The sequence below is a fragment of the Halichoerus grypus genome, chromosome 2, assembly GCF_964656455.1.
Source record: "Halichoerus grypus chromosome 2, mHalGry1.hap1.1, whole genome shotgun sequence".
Lineage (NCBI taxonomy): Eukaryota > Metazoa > Chordata > Mammalia > Carnivora > Phocidae > Halichoerus > Halichoerus grypus.
This window is the reverse complement of record NC_135713.1, coordinates 47,479,467-47,502,206: the sequence shown is the minus strand read 5'-3', so window position 1 is coordinate 47,502,206 and position 22,740 is coordinate 47,479,467. Positions and strand designations below refer to the sequence as shown.

Below are 22,740 nucleotides of genomic sequence, written 5' to 3'. Positions count from 1 at the left end.
AATAGCCTAGGATCATCATAATCAGGGTACAAAATGGAGGTAAGTATTAACGAGAGTTTGAGTAGGGATAAAGATTCTGTGTGATGTTTTAAAGCCATGCTGTCCAAGAATAGCAGAATGGGAACCATATATGTAACTTAAAGATTTCTAGTAGTCACACTACAAGGAATGAAAAAGAAACAATAAAATTAATTTTAAGACTATATTTGTTTACCCTATTATATCTGAAGTATTATTTCAACATGTAATCAACATAAAAAATTAATGAGATACATTATTTTTTGTACTAAGTCCTTGAAATCGTGTATTGTAGAAGATATCTCAGTTTGGACCCACCACATTTCAAGTGCTCAGCAGCCACACATCGCTATGGCTCCATTATTGGACGGTGTGGCTTCAAGATATCCAAGGAGGGCTTCTCCTGTAACCTCAGATTATCTCTCTTAATCTCTTAATATTCATTGACTTCAAACATGGATTTTAAGAGACACTGTGTTAACAGCCTGTCAGGTGAGCTGGCTATTGGGTTTGTTCTTCTGTTGGAAGGGATTTCATGTTCCACCATCAAAACACACTCTTTTTCCTAAATGAGTTCCCTGAGGTGGGTTGTCTTCAAAGTTCACAAGATCTGATATGTGGTAAACAAGAGTCCAGCTGTGCATCCCCCCAGCTGGGGACTGGGGAGTAGCCTGTCAGTGAGCTAAACACAGTTCCATCTCTGAGAAACGGTGATTGCCTGTAATCATCCCAAACAACTGTGCTATTTCTGAAAAATGCCAGGGTAAACTTTCCAAGGAAACCACACAAGAGCCATCAGGAAAAGAGACACCAAGTAAAACCTGCTCTCATTCTTACTTCTCATTCCATCTGCATCACTCGGGGTGAAAGTCACAAGACCTCACTTGGCCTTTGTCTCTTTTCTTGGCCATGTTCAAAGCTACACTGTCTTCATATTCCAAAGCTTCCACCTGGACACCTGATATGTGTCAAACACAACCCAACAAGATGCTAGTGTCTACATATTTGCATAAAGGCAAGCTTGTGCACGCAGCTTTTATATCCCCTTTCTTTTTATGTTAATATATTATACAAAATAGAATTTTGGACTGTGAGTTTCAAAGAGAGAGGCAGGGAACAAAACCAAAATAAAGGACGATTCACATTTTTGAGCACATCTTATACTTCAGGCACTCAACAGGCCAGCACCCATTTGACCTACGATCTTGCAAAGTATCATTGCCCCATATTGCAAGTAAGGACCTTGACATTCAGAAAGGCCAAGTCTCTTAATAAGTGGACTGGAAGGCTACAAGCTCAAGTCTATGACTCCAGAGCCTGAGCGCTTAACAACTATGTTTCATGGCTCTTGCACTTGCCCCGACTTTCCACAGGAGATTTTCATTCCCCAGACTCCAGCTGAACAATCAATTGCATGCTCTATACTCTGAGCTGTGGTCTGGCAGGCATTTGTCTGTGCCCTCTTTGGTCGTGCAATGCTTATGCTGAATTTGAAAGGGGGAGCACATTCTCTGCTTCCTCAGAATGATAAGTCCACTTCACTCCTATTAACATTGGCTCTTTTGCTGCTTGGCTAGTCCAACAGATGTATCATTGAGAAGCTAGGTATTTGATACCTAAGAAAGAAGATATCTCCACCCTCCTGAAAAACAGCCGAATTTCACCTTTTAGCTTTGGAGAGGCAGAGTGGGAGAGGATTGGAACTTTCAGGTCCGGTAGACCTACATCCGCCTGACCAGCTGTGCAACCTGAGGCAAGTGTCTCAACTTCTCAGTTGCCTTGTTTTTTTTAAGTGAGAATGATCATAGTCCCTGAATCATTGGGCTAATTTAGAGGACTTTAAAAAAAACCACATAAACCTACTCACAAACTCATTCAAATGCTAAACCAATCACTCAAGTGTTACTTCCTTTCCTTCTCCAAATACTGTACATAAAATAAGACCTTGTTCACTTGTCTTTATGTGTCCACATTTTGGGGGGTGATTTTCTTTTGGGCAAATATGTAACCAGGAACCACCATTTGGGAGGGGCAATGTTAATTTTTAACTGGCAATACTGGTGATTTTGACATTCCGGAGTCATTTGTTTAATTTGTAATTATTTGTAAAATCAAGCCAAAACCACGAAAGGGGCCTATTTCCTGGTCTTCCCGACTGTGTTACATTTGCTCTCAGAGGGCTTTTGCTTTCTGCTTTTCCTCCCACTCGCCTGTCAAAACCTTCCCCAAATACTCATTCACCAAGGGTTTAACTTACTGAAAGAGTAAAGCTTGGCTTGCTTCAGAGGAGTTTGGATTAGGACAGATATTAGAGACTGAAGCCAAGAAAGAGCTTCAATAATGGAATTTCAGGCATTAGCTGTGAGTGTATTTTTCAAAAGGGAGTGATGCATTTTAGACTCTTCCAGATCACACTGCCTTTATCAGAGTTTCTTTATGATTAGAAAATCTTTCTGGTGATGATTCTAACCAAGGCATTTCAAATATTTTGCTCAATGCCTTTTCTGGCTTGTAGTACATTGTACAAATCTGAAATCACACAATGACACAATTGAAATTAAAACTGATGTCCTGTGAAATGAAACTTAAGTGACTGATTTGGGGGGTTGTCCCCTTTCCAACACACACAGCAGAAAGCCAGTTCTAAAATGGGTTTTAGGGGTCTTCCTGGATTCTAGTTGCATCTTCTCTGCAAAACATGCTCAAGGTAGCCCATGAATTCACTCCCAGTCTCCCAACTCAACAGAAGTCTTTGATGCCAAAGGGGACCTCATGCTGCAGGTGAGAAAAGCAGAGATTCAGGACTTGAAAAAATCATGGTTTGAGTCTCTGGGGTGACAAGTAGCACAGGGCAAGTCGTCTCAGTTCTTTGGGCTTAGTTCTCTTCGTTCTTCTTCATTCTTTTAGTTCTTGAGGAGTCATGGGCTTGCTGACAGCCACCGTGCAGGGTCACTGTGACCTGAGCTACGGAAAGGCACCCAGCACATTGCCTGATACCCAATAAAGATGTGATCATTACTGTCTCAATGGAAAAAGTAGCATTTTCTAAAACACCAGGGCAATTTGGGATTAGCTGTTGCTGGCTCCTCTCTTCCCCTAACCCATATCCACGAAACTTTGCAGTTCTGGGAGAATCTGGAGCTAAGGGGGCAGATTTTGAGGCTCCTGGGCTGACTTAAAGTCAGGGAACTATGATCCATCCCGCACCTGCCTTCTTTTCTTTCTTCTTTTCTACAAGCCCTTTTAGTCATAGCTAAACCAGAGTCAAATGGCTTTCCTCACCTCAGCTTTTCACAATGTGGTTTTTGATGAGGCTAGTTGTGCTGTGGGGAAAATACTCTAGCTTCCCTTAAAGTCTGCCATCTTGTCAGTAGTAGCACCCTGACTACCCAAGAGGAAAAAGTGAGAATTTTACTCAAAAAAAGAAGAAAAAGCAAGAAAAGGAAAAAAAGATAATGGACTATATTCTCGTATAGTTTCCAGTGGGAAATTTGGGATCCTTTCTTAAAATTATGAATGTATTTCTCACAAGACGCTATTAAGAGCAGACTCTTGTAGCAATGGTTCTGGTGTTTGGGAGTAGGAAGTAGAAAGAGAGCTTTGCTTTTAACCTCATATCCTTCTATACTGTTTCACTATTTTACCATGAATATATATTTTTATTGTATTTAAAAACAGTAATGCTCTTAATAGTAAGAAAGAGAGAAAGAGAGAAAGAAAGAAAGAGAGAGAGAAAGAAAGAAAAATTTCCCTTATAGGATTTATCCTATAGAAACATTTGTTCAAAATACATAAAGATGTAGGGAAAAGGATTTCACAACAGCATTATTTATTTCACTAAAAACCTAGAGAAACTTAAATATTCACCAATAGACAAATGGTTAAATTACTTATGGTTCATCTATCCTGTGACTACTCTGTAGCCATTAACAAAGAGAAAGCAATTTATCCAGAGGAACAAAAATATATACATTAACTGAAAAAAGCAGGTTTAGAGCCATAGATGGAGCATCATCTCACTTTTGGGGAAAGAAATAATAAAACATATAACAGTATATGCAAAACTCAAAGAAATAATACAAAAGGAACACTGCTAATACCAGCTCTCTCTTGTGGGTGGCACTATGGCAGACTTTTGCATGTAAGTTATATATTTCTGTAATATTTGAAGCTTTTGCAGTGAGCATGTAAATTTACTAAACAGAAAAATGAAAATAATATTTTAAGGCAATTATAAATTTAAAAACAAAACACTGTACAATAACCTTGGCAGATGACTATGGGAGAGGGCTGAGGGGTACACGTCGAATGCTGGCTGTGCAAAATGTAGCTTTTTGCCCTTGTGACCTCCCGACCCCATTAACAGTAAGTGGCAGCTAGGCAGCACCTGTCACCTGCTTTTCTATATCCATGGCAGTTCAAGTTCATGACAGGTCCTCTCATCTTCTTCTTGAGTGATAGCCATTTTCTCCGTAGATTCTAAAAAGGCAACTCTGTACTTTTATGTGGGTATATTTATCTTAGAAGTGAAGCAATAATTCAAGAATAATTTCCAGGCCTCGTTCATGTTAGTTAAAGATATTAGTGATCCTAGCCTTAAAAAAGCATGTTTGTTTAGATTTGCTTTCCAAAGGAAGCAGAGAGAAAAGGAGTTATGTAGAAACTAAGAGCAAGAAGCGAGTGCTATATGCCAGGGTGAAGTAGATCCTCCAGGTGCCCTGCACATTTTGTCTCTGCTCTGTGAATGCTCTTTCAAAACCTCCCTTCTTTCCAGAATAGGCCCTGTGGATTTTTAATGAGTTTGAAAGAGTATGTTTTTCCACATACCTTTCAAACACTGAAGAGTCAGTAGCCAAAGCATATAAATTAATAACTTCACTGTGTTTCAGAAAATAACCCTAGCACAAAGGAGATGCTCAATCAATATTTGTTAATTGGTTGATTGAAGGAACAGCAGGTAAGGCTAAGTGTGCAGCAGAAAGTGATGAGTATGAACCCTATGACAAAACTTTTAATAGAAATGGTTTGAATAAGATTTCCAGAATGATTAGCAGGTGGATACAAATCTCTCAACAATGAAAACGTAGGTCAAAACTAGTCTGCACAAAGGATTGAACTAATAAAGAGCTCCTACAAATTACTAAGGAAAATGCTAACAAGATTATAGAAAAACAGGCAAAAGGAATAGAAAGTGTTCTTAAATATATGAAAAAATGCTCAAACTTACTACAAAAACAGAAATGCAAATAAGTTATACTGAGATACCATTTTTTAAACCTGTCAGACTTGCAAAGATCAAAACATATGGTAATGGTGTTGGTAAGGTTTTGACAAAGCAAGCCTCTCACATGTGGCCCTGGGGAATGTTCACTGGCACAACTTCTTGGAGAATAATTTGGTCATGTTCAATAAAATAACAGATGCAAATATCCTTTGACACAGCAATTCCACTTTTAGAAAGGTCTTCTATAGACCAAGTCTTCTCAACCGTGGCACTATTAACATTTTAGGCTGGATAATTCTTTGTTGTGAGTTTGTCCTGTGCCTTGCAGGATGCTTAGCAGCACCCTGGGATCTGCCCAAAAATGTCAGCACTCCCCTCCCCAATTATGACAACTAAAAATTTTTCCAGACATTGCCAATGATGGGCAAAATCACCCATTATGGACATATTGATATAGAAAGTAACATACAGATGAGGTTATTCATTCCTCATCATTTGTAATGAAAACAAATTGGAAAACAGACTACATGTCCAACATTAAGATAACTTTTTATCCATTCAATGAAATATTATGCCACCACAAAAAAGAATGAAGAAGCTCTTTGTATATAGGTATGGTTTGATCTTTAAGAAGATTGCTAACAAACCAAAAGAAAGGCTAAGAAGTATGTGTAGAGTATGCCATCATTGTATAAAAAGGAGGAAAAGAAGAACATTTATCTGTATTTACATATATGTGCATAAAGTATCATTGGGAGAACTGATAAGAAATTGATTATACTGATTGCTTTCAGGCCATGAAGCGCTGTAGCTTAGGACAAGGGTGGGAGTCGGCCCTTGACTAACATTCTGTGACTGTGTTTAAAACATTTATGTGAATGTATTATCTATTCAAGAATTTTTTAAAGAATTAGTCTGTATTTTGCAGAAGATGGCCTAATAAAAGTGGCTATTCATACAGAGACCTGAGATCCAATGGGCATAGAGGCAAGGGGGGCAAGAGTTCATTCCACTGACAGTTCTGTTTTGTGAACTAGTATCAATTTACAACACAGAAGAAAGCAATGTGGACAGCAGTAACCTAATGTCATTGAGATTTATAATGGACTTTTCAAAAATTATACCAGCTTTCTCTTGAATTCAGAGAAATTTGGGGGTCAGACATTTGGGGCAGGAGGCTCCCTTGCCCCTGAGTCACAGCTTTCTAGGGAGAGCAGGGGGGCCGAGAAGATCTCTTTTGCCTGTCTCTTCCATGCTCACCTTTCCAAGTGCCTTGGTCTCTATGGATGCACCTCTGTGTCTCTAAATGTCCAGTGGGATTATTACACTTCACTCTCTGAGCAGACTAAGTGTCTGTTATTTAAAAGGAAAGAATCATGAAAGGTGATTCATGTTTTTATTCCATGGATTCAGTGTTTCCAGCCTTCAGTTTGCAACCCACCCACAAATTTTCCACCGTTATGTGGTTCCACCAACTGGTACCATATACTTAATGCTATTATTTAAATGGATTGATTTTTCACTTCAACAAATTTATTCTAATTTATTCTAAAAGAAAATTTTATAAATTTATTCTAAAAGAAAGTTTTAAAGCACCACCATACATTTAAAAATACTCTTTCCTAAAGTGAATTGTAATAAACATATAACTATTAAATTAAAACTACATCAAAACCAGATTTGTCCATGTACCATCTAGTGTGCACCTTGTGGATCGCTGTACCTGAAATTGGCCATAGCCCGGACTGTGAAGAGGGGATGCATTTGGTGTTAGAGCCTTCAGTCTCACTTTCTGGGCCCCGGGTCCTGGCTTGTACCCCTATTTGGTGGTCTTTCCTGTATACCCCTCTGGGTATGCATTCCCAGAATGTTATTCTAAGAAAGTGCTCAATGAGGGGTAGCCGTTATTATGATTATCTAGTCTGGTAAACTAAACAGTGTTGAGGCTTATACAGTGTCTTTCCTTGGCAGAGGTCACCCCAGGAGCAGAGCCTCAGGTTTACAAGTTCATGAGCGCATTTTGGTCAGCCCATAGAGGCCAGGTCGACAGAAGCACTCTCTGCAAAGTCACAGGAGACTGGCGAATTCACAAAGTCGCAGCGAGAAACAGAATGGCCAAGAGTCTTGTGTCGGTCTGCAGAGAATTCTCACGGAAGGAGATTCTACTTGGGCAACCAAAGTCATATCAGAAAAACACATGTTAGTGGGATCAAAGTATAGGGAATTATTGTAGCCCAAGGTGAGATGCTGCTTTTACACTTATTACCACTACTGTGACCTTGCGTGAATTTCTTAACTTCTCCATGTCTCAGTGCTCCCTCTCTAAGACAGAATATTACTTTTATCTTCTTCAGGGAACTGTGAAGATTACATGAGGACAGTTGTAGGAATGTGTTCAGTCCTCTCCTTGCGGTGATGCTGGTTATGTCGTTGGTGATAGTGTTGTGCTGTCATTCAGGTAAGCCTGGGGGTCCCCACTCAGGACCTCCATTACACAGAGTTGGAAACTCACCAATGAAATCTTTGCCCCAACTCTCTCTTCTCAGCCACCATGGTTTCTATTACACGACTTCTCAAACACAAACAAGTTTAGATTTGAAAATACCCATTGAAGAACATTTAATCCAACTTTTATTATTTGTCCCAGATGTGTGGCCTAGGAAAACATAGTTAGCTTCTCTAAGCCTCTCCTTTCTCATCAACAAAAATGGGGATCTTTTGCAGAGGAGGAAGCTTTTTGGCACTCCTTAAATCCTGCTTTATAGGTGGTAGGTTCATCTACATATATATAAGACTGACTTTAAATCAAATCATCTTATCCACGTATAAAATATGTATCTTCCCTCTCTCTCACCATCGCATTCAAAGCCTAAAAAATAGTGCACTTGAAAATCACCACAACAATGGGATTCTTTCGTTTTCATGGATTCCTTCTTAGAAGCATAGTCTTCTCTAAGTGTTCTGGTAACTTGTGGTGGCCCCATGCATTGCTTTAATTTCTGTAAGATGATATAGCAGCAAATGATAGAGGACATAAAATATCTTATCCTACGACACAGTTATCCCACATGCAGTACTAGATCATAAGGAGCTGATTTTAAAAAGGAGACAGTTTTATGTTAGGTACAGTACTATTTTTCAGTGTTCTCACCATTACCTGGAAACAACCTGAAAGCCAAAGAATAGAGGATAAGTTCATCAATTTATTCAGGTACATAGAATAGATAAGTATATCTCCAAAGTGAACTAATTTGATCATGACAAAAATCATATGCATGAGAAAATGATTACTTTGGAGACCACATAGATATGTAGAAATGTATCTATAGAAGAACAAATGAAGAAAGTAGAATATAAAATTGTCATGCATTATGATTATAATTACATGAAATTTATGTCTACATAAGAGCAAAGGTCATTCCCACAGATATTGTAAGTTGATGTCTTTAGACAAAAGAGTCACAGAGAATTCTTGGATATAATTATTTTATTAATTTTTAAAAAATAGTGTGGGGATATGAATGTTTGCTGCTCTGTCTCTTGTGATTAATCAAAGTGGATTTAACTGATTCTAATCTGTCCTCATTCTTTGCTGTTAATGGCTGCCTGAGCTCAGTGCTGGACCCGAGGTCTTCAGTGTTGGTACACCAACCACCTTTCCACCAAAGCACGGAGTAGGATGATTCCAGACAAAGTATCCCCAGAAGAGGGATGCTTGTCTATAAGATGTCAACAAGAACCCATGTCTTGAACTCTGTATGTTCAAGTCTCTATTCCTCACATAGGCCAAGCTCTTTCCTAACTCAGATTCTTTACACTGTCAGTATCCTCTGCCTGAAATGCTTTTCCCCATTTCTTCATATCACTGGATCTTTCTCATCCTTCAGGCCCCAGCCTGGATATAAATTCCTTCTCTGGCCACCTTTCTTCCCAACTCAGCCCCAATTACTGCTTAGTCTTTCCATAGAACCTACCACCATCTATATCTGCCCCATGTATTTATATACTTCCTTGTTGTCTGCCTTCTCCCCTAGCATGTAAGCTGGGGAGGGCAGACACCTTTCCTCTGTCACTTACCACTGTACTCCTAGCACCTAGCCCAGAGCCTGGCACATAGTAGATGCTAAGAAACATTTGCTGAACAAATGAATGAATCTTTATATACCAAAAAAGAAATGTTTCCTTGATACAGTGTTAGGTTTAAAATAATAATAATAATAATAATAATAACTTTGGCACAAATAGATATAGTTTGGGGGGGAAAGTCCTATATTTGAATTTTCTATAATAAGCAGGTATAATTTCTGTGACTTTTTAAATATCAGAAAAGGAAAATATCATGAGAAGCTTGCTTATAAATACCTTTACGTTAGTGGGAATTATATGACAACATAAGACTTTGGATCAGGTTCTTATTTAATTAAAATACTGACAAATTTACTGAAATTTCAAGGACCTGAGCAGACATTGGATCTAAAAAGGGAATTTTAGAAGGGGGAGAATCCAAGGGGGAGACAAACCACGAGAGATTATGGACTCTGAGAAACAAACTGAGGGTTCTAGAGGGGAGGGGGTGGGGGGATGGGTTAGCCTGGTGATGGGTATTAAAGAGGGCATGTATTGAAAGGAGCACTGGGTGTTATACACAAACAATGAATCATGGAACACTACATCAAAAACTAATGATGTAATGTATGGTGATTAACATAACATAATAAAATAAAATAAAATAAAAAGTGAATTTTATATCCATGGAAAACCATTTCAGAGCTTCTATTTCTGTCCCTGGATCACTTTAGGTGAAGACCCACAGTGTCATGAAGTCAAACCCAGACTGACCTCTGAATGAAAATTAGGTCCTGGAAGATTTACTTTTTCAGTCAGCCTAATACCTCATGAAGTAGAAGAATTTATTACTAGTTGGTTAAGAAAATGGAGAGATGAGGATTTACTCTTTGGCGCATGAAAACTTGAGAAGAGCTTTAAAATGGTTTTCTGCGGGGTCCATTTCTGAGTTTAATGAAGATGTCCTATTGTACGTGGACCTCATACCTCAAGACACTGAGCTCTTGGGCTTTCCAGTTAAACCTTTCTTTCAGACCGGCATTCCAGACATTTACAGTATTGCTCTGTGGCCTATTTTTACTGCAAAGACTGGTTGACAGATACACCAGTCCCTGAATAGTAGGAATCAAATTTAATTTTAATGTGGGAGTATTTGCCTCCAAAACAAAAACTCTCTATCCACTGGCTTTCTCCTTAAAACATCAACATCACATCACAAAGGCAAAGTCAATTCACAAAGAAAATCCATTAAGGTGGACATTGAAACCACACATTTTTGGCCTTGAGGGGCCTGAATTGCAAAGTACTTCGCTTTGGATCCTTACTTCCCTTGGCCTCGCTACATATGGCCCACATTTTTTAGCTCCCCGATGCTCTTCTGAATTCAATTTGACTTTTGTGACCTTTGTTTGTTCCCTGGGGATTTACTGACCACTTACTGTGTGCCCCGCACTGTTCTAGGTGTTTGTTGGTGATGCAGTGATGAGCAAGGTCCTCCAGTGGATGCACAGAGAGAAAATAAACAGGGAAGCACATCAATAAATAATAAATATGTGCAGATGCTGATGTATTGACGTATCTGTGTACTTAGAAAAGAGAAAAAACAAAACAGGATCCCGAGAAAATATTTAAACAGACAGAAACAATAAAGAACCAGCCCTGCAAAAAGCCTGGGGTGCTCCTGACCACAGGAATAACAAATGCAAGGACCATGCACTTGCATGCCCCAGAGAGTGAGCACCCTGAAGTGTACCCCTCACTTGCCTTACTCTAATTCTGGCTGTGTCCAAAGGCCCTAGAGGAAGCATGAGCTTGGAGTGTTCGAGGCTCAGAAAGAAGGCAGATGTGGTAGAAGCCTGCTGGATAAAGGGATTGTGGTGTGAAATGAAATAGGAAAGGCAAGTAGGGACCCCTGGATGAAGAGTCTTATAGGCTATAGCTGAGGATTTAGTTAAATACTCTAAAACAGCCATGGAAGGCTTTAAAGTCGGGAGTAAGCCCAGATTTATCATTTTAAAAGATCATTCTAGATGTTCTAGATGGATAATAAATTGTACGGAGCCTCAAGTGTCAGCAAAAGCCCAGCCAGAAGGCAACTCAATCATGCAGGAATGAGATGGAGAGACTATAACTGATGAAAATCTCAAGCAAAAATGCTCAGGTAGCTTTAAGAATATTATTGGCAAAGAGTTTAGCTGTAGAGGGGAAGGAAGGGTAAGACAGTGAGGAAGAAAAAAGAGACCAGAGTGCTTTGTTCTCCTAAAAAGAGTGTGTGTGTGTGTTGGGGGGTGGAGGGCTGGCCCACCTGCTGGTTCCTACATGTGCCTCTCTGACCCAACTCTTAAAATTCCAACCTCCTGAAGCTTCTTCCTCTTTCAAGGCTGGGCCATGAACTTCTACCTCCAGGGAATCTTGTTTACTTACTCCTACACCAAGGACTCTTCTTTTTGAAGTTCTTTTTAACTTGCTTTGTTCTCTAGTCTTTTGGAATTGAGCCCTGTTCTGTTAGGGGTTCATTTGTGTAACTCTAACCTCTCCAATGGTATCTATCCCTCATGTCCTTGCTCTTTCCCTCCTTTTCTTCCACAAATAATGAACGAGTGAGTAGTATTTGACAGGCCTCTTACAGACACTGGTGATGCCATCTTTACCAAATTGGGTGCTGGACCTCATAATGCTTATTATAATCTAAAGGAGGGTGGGGGAATGACATTAGCACAATAATCACTTTAATAAATGGGTAATTGCAACTCTGGGATGTGCTCTGAAGAGAGGGTAGGTATGGCTAAGGCAGAGGATAACAGGAGTAGATGACCTAGTCCAGAGAAATCAGGGAAGGCTTTCCAAGCAAGTGACATTCAAAATGGGGGCCTTAAAGTTGAAGGAAATCTAATGTAGTTGAATCCCAGAGAGATGGGAGAAAAAGGGACATGAGCTGATATGGAGGATGGCCTGTGATAGATTCTGGGGCTGGGGCAGAGAGGGTACAGGAGACCATTAGGAGGTGGTAGCAGTCCCAGGTGAGAGATGCTGGCAGCTTTTATGGGGAAGGTGACCATAGAAAATGGAGAGAAGATTCTAGAGGAACTTTAGGAGACAAAGCTTGCCACAACTCTCATTTCTTTTTGAGCACATAGTGGGGCTCCCTGAGCAATGAAGACAAAGATTTGTCCTGGACTATGTGTGGAAATGATAGAGCTCACGGCATGTGTCACTGCAGAAGATCCATGCCCTGGCTTGCTGATTTTCAGGACCGCCCTTTCCATTGAGGACTTCAGAGCAAGAAGGCATTGCACACTCTGCAATAACCTGGGGGAGGCCACAACTCCCCATGGGTCATGGGTCGCTACTGCTAATGGTAATAAGCACCATTTATCGGGGGGGGGGTGTAGGCCTTAGAGATATATGGCAGTTATTTAAATTCTTCCAACACAGAAGTTACTGAAATTTTCTTTGCCTCTGCTACCTGCTCTGTAAATTAGGGTAATAGTACTTCCTAATTTATAGGGTGGTGGTAAGGATTAGATGAAATAATCCACATTTAGCACAGTGACTGATACCTAGTAAGTGTTAAGTAAATATTAGTTACTATTATTATTGGAATAATGGTAACCTCCTTCTCATTAAAAAGAAGCAAGATGAAGACGGAATGTTTAATCATTACAAAAAATGTAAATAGCTTTATATAGAGTCACACAGCCTTAAGGAACTTACGCAAAGCTGCACAGCTTATAAGTGGGGAGCTGGTCTTCGACCCAGATGTGCCTGACACCTGAAGCTATGTCTTTCACTGACGTGCAAGGAAAAGCGAAGAAAAAGCAAGGAAAGGGGACCATCTCCCCATCTGCCATCTTTAATTTAAGAAGGATGCATATTCCAAGAGATGTTTCTGCTGCTAGATCAGACCGCAGGCTAACAGGAAGAGCCCGTGCGGAGTGGAGACCCTTGACCAGACACTGACTAGCACGTGGCCTTGACGGTTCATCCTGCCCCACACACATGGAATGGCTCCCACATGCTTGTGAGCAGCACAAGCTTGATCCCGAAGGTGCAGAGACATTAAAGCAGGGAAAGCTTTGCGGTTCTCCTGAGGGTCCTTCCGAAGACTGAGGTGCGACCAGTACGGCCAAGCTTCTCACATGCCTCTCTCATGAAATACTCAACATCGCCTGAGGTAGGATCAGGGTCCTCACTTTACAAATAGCAAACAGAGGCTTAAAGAGGTTAAATACCTTGCTTGAGATCCACATCCAGAAAGTGATAGAGCCGGAATTTGAATCCAGCTCTAGCTGGCTATACCGGCCTCACCAGTCAGTGATGCTTGTCCCCATCTATGCTGCCCCTTCCATCCCGTGCTTACTGGGAGGACCCAAAGCCCTCCATTTCTCTTTGACCCCTGGAAAGGATCTGGTCTCACTCATGAGCAACGAGGCATGTTGCCCAGCCGGTAATCACCTCTCTGGACATCATTTGCTTATAAAGCTGCCCAGTGGTGTGTTGGAGTTGGCTTGCTGTGGCCCATGGGGGCTGATGGTTGAATTTTGAGGAATTTTGGGAGCCAGTAGATATCACAACGGTAGTTTGAAATGGGCCATGATGGGAGTATTTACACCAGAGAAATCAGCAAACACTATGCATGGGGGCTCCCTGATACTCTCCGCCGCCACGACCAGCACAGAGTTTTAAACCTTTACCAGCACACTATGGGGCCCTGATCTCATTGTCCTCCGCTAAAGAATGCCAGGCATCACAGACCACTTTGCAAAGAAACTGGCAGGCACAGGGTGGGGTCTGCAAGTACGCCCGCCAGTGAGCCAGGACCTGCCAGCTGCAGGCCTCTTCCTGGCCCACTGCAGCACGGTGGGGGCGCTTCCTGGCTCCCCGGAAGACGCTTGCACATTGCACTACCAGACACCAGAACCAAATCCGTGTTAAAATAAGAGGCTCCATCGGGATGGACGTTTAGACATATGGATATTTAAAGTTAGAAAAAACATACTTTATTTGCAGGATTACAGGATTTTTTTCTGAGCAGGTAGGATTATTTTTCATATGATGTCATAAATCCACAGAATTTTAAAACTGCAAGGAACATAATTTTACAGGTAAGAAAAGAGAAAAAGAAGCTGTGACCCCAAGAGGGACCGTGGTTGGCTCAGCATCCCACATTGCATCATGCATACATGTCTCTCTCCACAGACTTGGCATTTAGTCACTGAATAGAAAGAATCCAGGCCCCTGATGTTAGCCTGACTTTGAAGAATACTTTAATGTTTTCCTTCATTTGAAAATGAATATGTTATGCCACGCTGCTTGCTCCTTCGGAGACATGATGATGATACAAATAATGGCTACTTTTTACTAGGTGCTTACTAGGTGCTTACTAGGTGGCAGGGCTTATGCTAAGTACTTCATAATTAAGTTGAACTCTATGAAATTGCTAATATCTGGCCTTTTTTTTTTTTAAGATTTGATTTATTTATTTGACAGAGAGAGACACAGTGAGAGAGGGAACACAAGCAGGGGGAGTGGGAGAGGGAGAAGCAGGCTTCCTGCGGAGCAGGGAGCCCGATGTGGGGCTCGATCCCAGGACCCTGGGATCATGACCTGAGCTGAAGGCAGACGCTCAACGACTGAGCCACCCAGGTGCCCCAATATCTGGCCTTTTTTGATCTACTGAGTAGTAACTTCAAATAGTTCAGTCTAAATGCATTCTATCTGTTAATCTTTACCATATTCTCATGAAATGAGTACTATTATCACACCCACTTCACAGATGATAAGACTAAGGCTTTAATTTTTTTTAAAAACGTTTCTTCCCATAAGCGTTCTGCTGTTGTTACCTATAGGTGATATACAGTGCACACTTGTGTGCAAATCAATGGCTCTAAACAATGGAACATACATAGGGTATGAATAGTAAGAGCTCACATACCTTACTTTCTCAGTGACCTTGGATAAATTTCTAACCAATGATTTTTATATTTGAAGAAATGCTTTTATCAATGTTGTATATGAATATAAACCATAGGCATTAGAACACAAAAAATTTGATGTTTGTGCACTATGTATCTGCTATATCTCATATAGAAATGTTAGGAACTACAGCTTAAGGTTCCCCAGAATTAAGTGCCCCGGAATTTTTTTTATAATACTTAAATGAATAAGTGAGGGGCACCTGGATGGCTCAGTTGGTTAAGCGTCTGCCTTCGGCTCAGGTCGTGATCCCAGGGTCCTGGGATTGAGCCCTGCATGGGGTTCCCTGCTCAGCAGACAGCCTGCTTCTCCCTCTGCCCCTCCCCCTGCTTGTGCTTTCTCTCTCTTCCTCTCTCTCTCAAATAAATAAATAAAATCTTAAAAAAATAAATGAATAAGGGAGTGATTTTACAACATTGCCTATATGCAAATTATAACCAACAAAATTTGGAATCAAGACCATTTGATTGGGTGATTATTTGCAAATAATATTGTACTAAATTCACAACCAAACAGCCCACAAACAGCAACACTGCTAAAAATAATCAGTACTAACTAAACCTGATGATACCTGGAAAACAAATGTCAGGAAAACGAATTGGAGAGAGCTGTAAAATGGGCTTTGAAAAAAATATTTAAAAGAAATGGCTGCTCTTTCAATATGAAACAAGAAGTTCTAATATCACAGGAAGAGAGAAAATTGACTGATGCCATGTGATTTATCAGCTGTGTATGATAAGTCCTCCAAGTTGACTGCTAACCCTCTGTTAACTTAGTCAACAAATACTTACTGAGTATCTAGCAAAGGGGCCCTGTCCAAAAATAATTCCATATGCCTTCAGATTGATTACTGATTGTTTTCAATACGAGTCTGCTGAAGATGAGCATGTCTGAACCTCTAAAGAAGAAGCAGTCTGATTTCACCTGCAACATCCATAGACTTCATACCCAGCCTGGCCTCCTTCAGGGCTCTATTTCATTGAACACTTTAAAGCCTGCTCTCAAAAGATTCCAAACTCATGCCGAGACCTACCAAGTCAGATCCCAACAAGGACTGCGGATGCCTTTGTCTCTAAGTGACCACCAAGCACCTAATGTTACTTCCCCTTCAGTAAAATATCAGTGAAAACCCCTGCTTTCCCTCCCTAATGATGGAAAAAAATAATACAATGACATAGTAAGAAATCACACACATGCTTTGAAAATTTGCTGAGAAGGGCTCAACAGGTGCTGGAATTTTTAAAGAAGAAAGGAATGTTGTAGGTAGTATTTCCAGATCTTTCATGTTGGAAAGAAAGAATCTGATGCAAAAGGTAGAGACATTTGCCCAGGCTCAGTCACCTAGAGAGGAGTAGAGTTTGGTCTAATAACAGTATTATTATCAGTGATAATAAGAGCAACAGGAACAATCGTAACAGTATCACTGATGTTGTGGGATATAAGAATATCTCTAGGTATATAAAAAGACTGACCTAGCTAAACAGCTGTACTCTTCTGGATAAGAACCCCTGGTCTATACTGTATAACACTGTGACAGCCCCTGTCTCCTGCTAAGTTTTCCAAGGGATAAAGAGGTTTACCATTGGACCTTGCAAATTTTAGATAATTAAATGCCCGGGGAATATTATTCCAAGATATTAAGTGAGTAATGACCACTAGGGACAAATAGAATTAAATTAATAAAAACACTGACACTGAACTTATCACTTAACCATTCCAAGTATCAGTTTTCCCCACTATAAATTAAGGAAACTGGGCTAGATCATCCATCCCTTAGGTCCCATTAAATGCTAATATTTTATTAATCTATGTCCCATAAAATCTAGTATATTTCAGATGAAGTTCATATTCTATCCAATCATAACATTTGCCACATAAAATATTACAATTTTAAAATTAAACTTAAACTTGCAGAAAAAAAAACCACTAATGAATATTAAACTTATTCTTTTGCAGATTTTAGAACTAAAACCACCTAATACAACCAGCCCACCTCTGGACTTTTTTCCACATTCTCTTTTGATGACTCTTATTGTATTTAACAAGCATGTCTCTGCCTCCTTTGGCTTTACTTTATTCCACGTATATCTTCATAATTCAGCCCACTCTAAATAAAAAAAATACTGTTTAAAAAAAGACAAGACAAAGCGCTCACATACCCCATGACGGTTCTCAAAGTACGCCAGGCTGGTTTTGGTTAAAACAAAGAAACGGACTTTGAAGTTTGAGGGAGAAGTTCTTCTTTTTTGTTGCGATTTCTTGATGAGCTGTTCCTCCAGGAGGATAAAGTTGTTCATGATCCAATTCTTGGGAAGTGATGCACCTTGGGCATCACCCTGTGGTACGGCCAGTGGAAACTGCTTCGGGCACAAGGCACACACTCGGGAGGCAGTTGATTTTCAGAGAGCTGTTAAAAGGCCTCTTGCCTCCAGCGTTATCTTTCGATCAGTGTTCAGTCAACAATGTGGAGCTTCTCCTCTGATGTCAAAGGCTATAACCACATCCTTTCGAAATTCACAAAACTAAGAGACGTATGTAAAATCTATACATACCCTTTGCCGTATGGTTTGGAAATGATATATGAAGACAGACTCAAAATGATAAGAAGCATTAGAGTTTCATCTTTACAGTCCTTGGGTTAGCCCGGCTGGCAGTTAAGGCATGTTGCACACGGGGGTGGGGGGACACAGGCTCTGGAGCCAATGGGTATAGTTTGTGTGTTAGTTTCTTCTTGCTGCTGTAACAAATTATCATAAATTCAGTGGCTCACAGTTTATTATCTTATAATTCTGTAGTTCAGAAGTCCCAAATGGGTCTCATTGGGCTAACATTCAGGTTTCAGCAGGGCTGCAATCTTTTCTGGAGGATCCCTAGGGTAGAATCTCTTTCCTCGCCCTCTCAGCTTCTAGGACCACCTGTATTCCTTGGCTCTTGATTTCCTTCTTCCATCTTCAAAGCCAACAACAGCTGGTCAAGTTCTCTCACCTTATACAACCGTACGCTCTTCTGTCTCCCTCTTCCAAATTTAAGGACCCTTGAGCTTACTTACCCTGGGCCTGCCGAGATAATCTAAAATAATCACCCTATATTAAGGTCAGTTTATTGCAACCTTAATTCCATCTTCTACCTTAATTCCCCTTTGCCATGTAACCTAACACATTCACAGGTTCCAGGGATTGGGCATCGACATTTTTAGGGGATCCATTATTCTATCTACCACAGTGTGAATTCTGGCTCCACCACCTAACTAGCTGTGAGACTCTAGGCAAATTACTCAAGAGCTCTGAGCCTCAGGTTTTTCACCTGTGAAAGGGGATGACAGTGTCCCTATACAAGGCCCTGCAGGGTTGCTCTCTGGTTTCCTTGCCAGTCTCATTTCACAGCTTGCTCACCCATTCTCACTCCAGCCCCCATGCATGCCCCTTACACCACTTCGAACATCTGCTTGTTTTGCCTCAAAACAGCTTCTCTCCCCTGCTTTGCCTGTTTTAACTCTAAATTATACTGCAAGTCTTAGCCTGCATGTCACTTCCTCAGGAAGCCTTCCAGGCTTTCCTAAGTCAAATTTGCCAATTATATGCAGATGATCCCTTATACCTTTCTCTTGATACCCATTATGACAGTTGTCATTGTACATCTGGAGGGTGATTTTTGCATTAGTGTTTCTCTTCCCCACTATTCTAGAAGCTCCATGATGGTAAGGACTATGTGTGGTTTTGCTCACTGTTATATATTCAGCAACAATCACAATGCCTGGTGCATATAAAGGTTGTTAAAAAAAATGCATCAAATGAATAATCATCAAACTGGGTTAGACAGTTAAAAGAGACAATGACCATAAAACACGTAAGAGAAATATATTGAAGTTTATTGTTTTTTAAAGTTTAAATGAAAGCCCATAGGAGTTACAAATAGATGATTACTTTCCTATCCTAAAACTTAGTGGAAGAGCAGAAAACAAGTATGAATGGCACAAAAAAACAAAGCATGTTTGGGCTTTGAGATAAAGAAACTTGTGTTGGAATCCCATTTCTGTTATTTACTAAGTTACTTCTCCTTGAGTAAGCTACTTACTCTCTCTGATCCTTAGTCTTCTTGTAGCCTCCTTTTGAGGACTGAATCCCATAAACTCTGAATGGTGGGTGCTAGTCACATATCTTGCCCTTAGAAATAGCACATGGTTGAAGTATAATATGTGAGCCTTACTTCTGGCATGAAGTAAATAACCAAGAAATATCAGTGGAAGCAGAGATAGTGTATACTGGACAGGGATAAATAATGAAACAAAATAATTGTTATTGCTGGATAGGAGAGCAGCCATCTGAAATTTTCTGTTTTGAATGTAAATTATCAGACTACAGCTTAATTTTGTTTCATATAACGGATGCTGCAGCACAGTCAAGACACTCAAGAGGGTGGGGAAGGGGGATACTTCACATGATCCCCTCTCCCACATTCTGAGGTTTTAAGACATGTGTGGAAATACACTGCTAAAAGATGTAGTATTTTTTTTCCTCTCTGAATATGGGCTTGAGGCAAGGAATGCTGTTTTCTCTAAACAGCTACTCCCCCTGCCCCTTCCTTCTGAGTAACTGACTTCCTAAAGCTTATCTGGGCATATGGCTTCCAGAATAAAAGCTACATTTTTCAGTCACAAGACTATTTTTTAGCCAACAGAACATAGCAGATGTGATAAGTGCAACTTCCAAGGGATGTCCTTAACGGCCATCATCATACTCTTTTCCTTCTCTTTTTCTTCCTTCCTACTGACTAGAATGTGGATATGATGGTTGGAGCTGGAGGAGCTATTTTATATCATGAGGTGAAAAGTGCACGTTGAGGACAACAGAGGGTAAGGTAGAAAGAGCTGTATTTCCTAATGACCTTGGATCCTCCATGCCAGCGTGGAATCAACTTTTTCTTTTTTAACATAAAGAGAAATAAAACTACATTTTCTAAGCCTCTGTTATTTTGAAGTTCTGTCACTGACACCAAATCTAGTGTTAACTAATGTAGTACTATATTTCAAAATCGACTGTAAACTCCTTTGAGAAGGGTAGATTTATACCTATTTGGTTCAGGTTGAAAGATTTACTGACTTCACAAAGTGTTCTCATCTGGGAAAGCAAAATGTCATCAGTAACTGTTGTAATAGGTGCCTTTCATTTGCCAGGTCTTCATGAAGTGCAATCATAAGTAATTTTATTCTTTCTCATAATACACTCAAGCCCACTCACTGGGATTTGTCTTTGTCCTCACCTAAATGTAACCTTAAGAGGCCCAATATTTTCTCATAACTTTCAGAAAACATTCATAAAAATACATAATCCCTTTGTTTTGTTATGTTTTAAGATTTTATTTATTTATTTATTTGAGAGAGTGAAAGAGTGTGTGTGAGCAGGGGGAGGGGCAGAGGGAGAGAGAGAATCCCAAACAGACATGCTGAGCGCTGAGTGCAGAGCCTGATGCAGGGCTCAACCCCAGGACTCCGAGATCATGACCTGAGCCTAAACCAAAAACTGGATGCTCAACCGCCTGAGTCATCCAGGTGTCCCCCTTTGTTTTGGTTCTTAAAAGTCCAATTCACAGGAGCTAAATTCAAGAAGCTCCCCCTTGTCAAAGATGGAACAATTTGGGCATCAAAAAGAACAGTAACCATGATGAATTGAAGAACAGCCAAATGTTAAAATCATGAGTTCATAAGATGCTTAAAAAAAAAAAAATCTCAACCTATTGATCACTTTTGTAGGATGCTGGAGAACCAATTTATTATTCTGAAAACCAGAAAACAAAGAGAAAGAATAAAACATGTCTCCTGTCTTTCTTGAAGAACTGTATCTCAGTTTAGTATTTGAATATTTAATAAGGGAAAGTCTTTCTTTAGAGGAGAATATCAACTAATACATGAAGAGGGAGTGATAGAATACAGCCATCGTGCAATCCCAATGACACAATGGATTTAGGCAACAATCATCAGGGGCTGCTAAAATCATTATGTGAAAAGCCAACAGGAAAATTTATAGTTTATACATTCACTTGATAACACTGTAATGTACTGATGAATCTTAACATCACAGAAAGAGAGACAACTAGACATATTATGTTTCCTGATGTGATGCAATAGGAAGTACACAAAACCACCTACACAGAAGTCTTACCAAAAAGAAAAAAAAAACTCAGACCCAAATCTCAAACCTCTAGATCTAAATCCAAGCTTGCAGGAAATATAGGAGATAAAGGAACATGACAAATGACATAGAGAAATGCAATTGGATGAGTCCAGAATACACAAAACACTGAAGACAAGTGACCCTGTGTCTGCAACAAATAAGTCAGAGAAAGAACCTGTAGATTAAAAGATTTAAGAGGCATATCAAGCATGTGATGGTTTTGTTTGGATTTAGGTTCAACAAACCAATTGTATAAAGTCATTGAGACAACTGGGAAATCTGAACATTAACTGCATATTTGATGATTAATTATTAATTTTTAGGGTGTGATAATGGCCCTGTTACATGTTCTTATTTTGCACAGAAACATACTGAAATAATTATTTATAAAATAATAAAATGCTCGGGGGAGGAGCAAGATGGCAGAGGAGTAGGAGACCTAAATTTCGTCTGGTCCCAGGAATTCAGCTAGGTAGGGATCAAACCATTCTGAACACCTAAGAACTCAACAGGAGATCGAAGAAAAGAATAGCAGCAACTCTTTGAACAGAAAAGCGACCACTTTCTGGAAGGTAGGACGTGCGGAGAAGTGAATCCGAGGCGATATTCGGGAAGATAGATGGCGGGGGAGGGGCCTCCGTTGGCTGCTACTGGCAAGTGATAGAGCAGCGGAGCACAAAATCGGAAGTTTTAGAAGTCTGCTCCGCTGAGGGACATCGCTCCAGTGGCTAAGCGGGGGGTGGAACCCTCATGGGACAGTGTGGTCTCAGGACCCTTGGGGTCACAGAAAGACCGGGGGTGCCTGAGTGCGGCAGAGCTCCCAGGTATCAGAACAGGGAAGCTGGCTGCAGAGACGGAGCTGAGGCGTGGGCTCTCAGCTCAGGGTTGTCATAAACTGTGATCCGCGGCACAGTCAGGCCACTGCTCCTCCAGCAGGGACCCAACAAGCAGCAGATCTGGGGAGACTCACCTTCCTTCCCCAGGAGGAGCTGCACAGGAGCGCACTGCAGGGATCTGCTGGGTTTGGAGGCTCCACACGGGGTTGGGCGCCAGAGATAGAAACGCGCGGTCACAGGCTGGGTGAGCACTGAGTGCGGCCGGAGACCGGGAAGACGGGAGTGACTGACTGTTTTTCTCTGGGGGCGCACTGAGGAGTGGGGCCCCAAGTTCTCGGCTCCTCTGGGGCGGAGATTGGGAGGCTGCCATTTCACTCTCCTCCTCCAAAGCTGTACGGAAAGCTTGCAGGGAACAAAAGCTCCCGAGAGCAAACCCGAGCAGATTACTTAG

At 40.7% G+C, this 22,740-nt stretch overlaps 1 protein-coding gene across 1 annotated transcript in view; it reads right to left on the bottom strand.

Annotated features, from left to right (window-relative positions):
- The window catches only part of ITK (IL2 inducible T cell kinase), a 63,032-nt gene extending 45,278 nt beyond the window's left edge, over positions 1–17,754 (bottom strand). The window contains exon 1 of the mRNA XM_036096226.2: positions 17,443–17,754. Coding sequence (XP_035952119.1) covers positions 17,443–17,580 — 138 coding nt within the window. The 5' untranslated portion in view covers positions 17,581–17,754. The remainder of the gene's footprint in view (positions 1–17,442) is intronic.
- Positions 17,755–22,740: the final 4,986 nt, after the last annotated feature.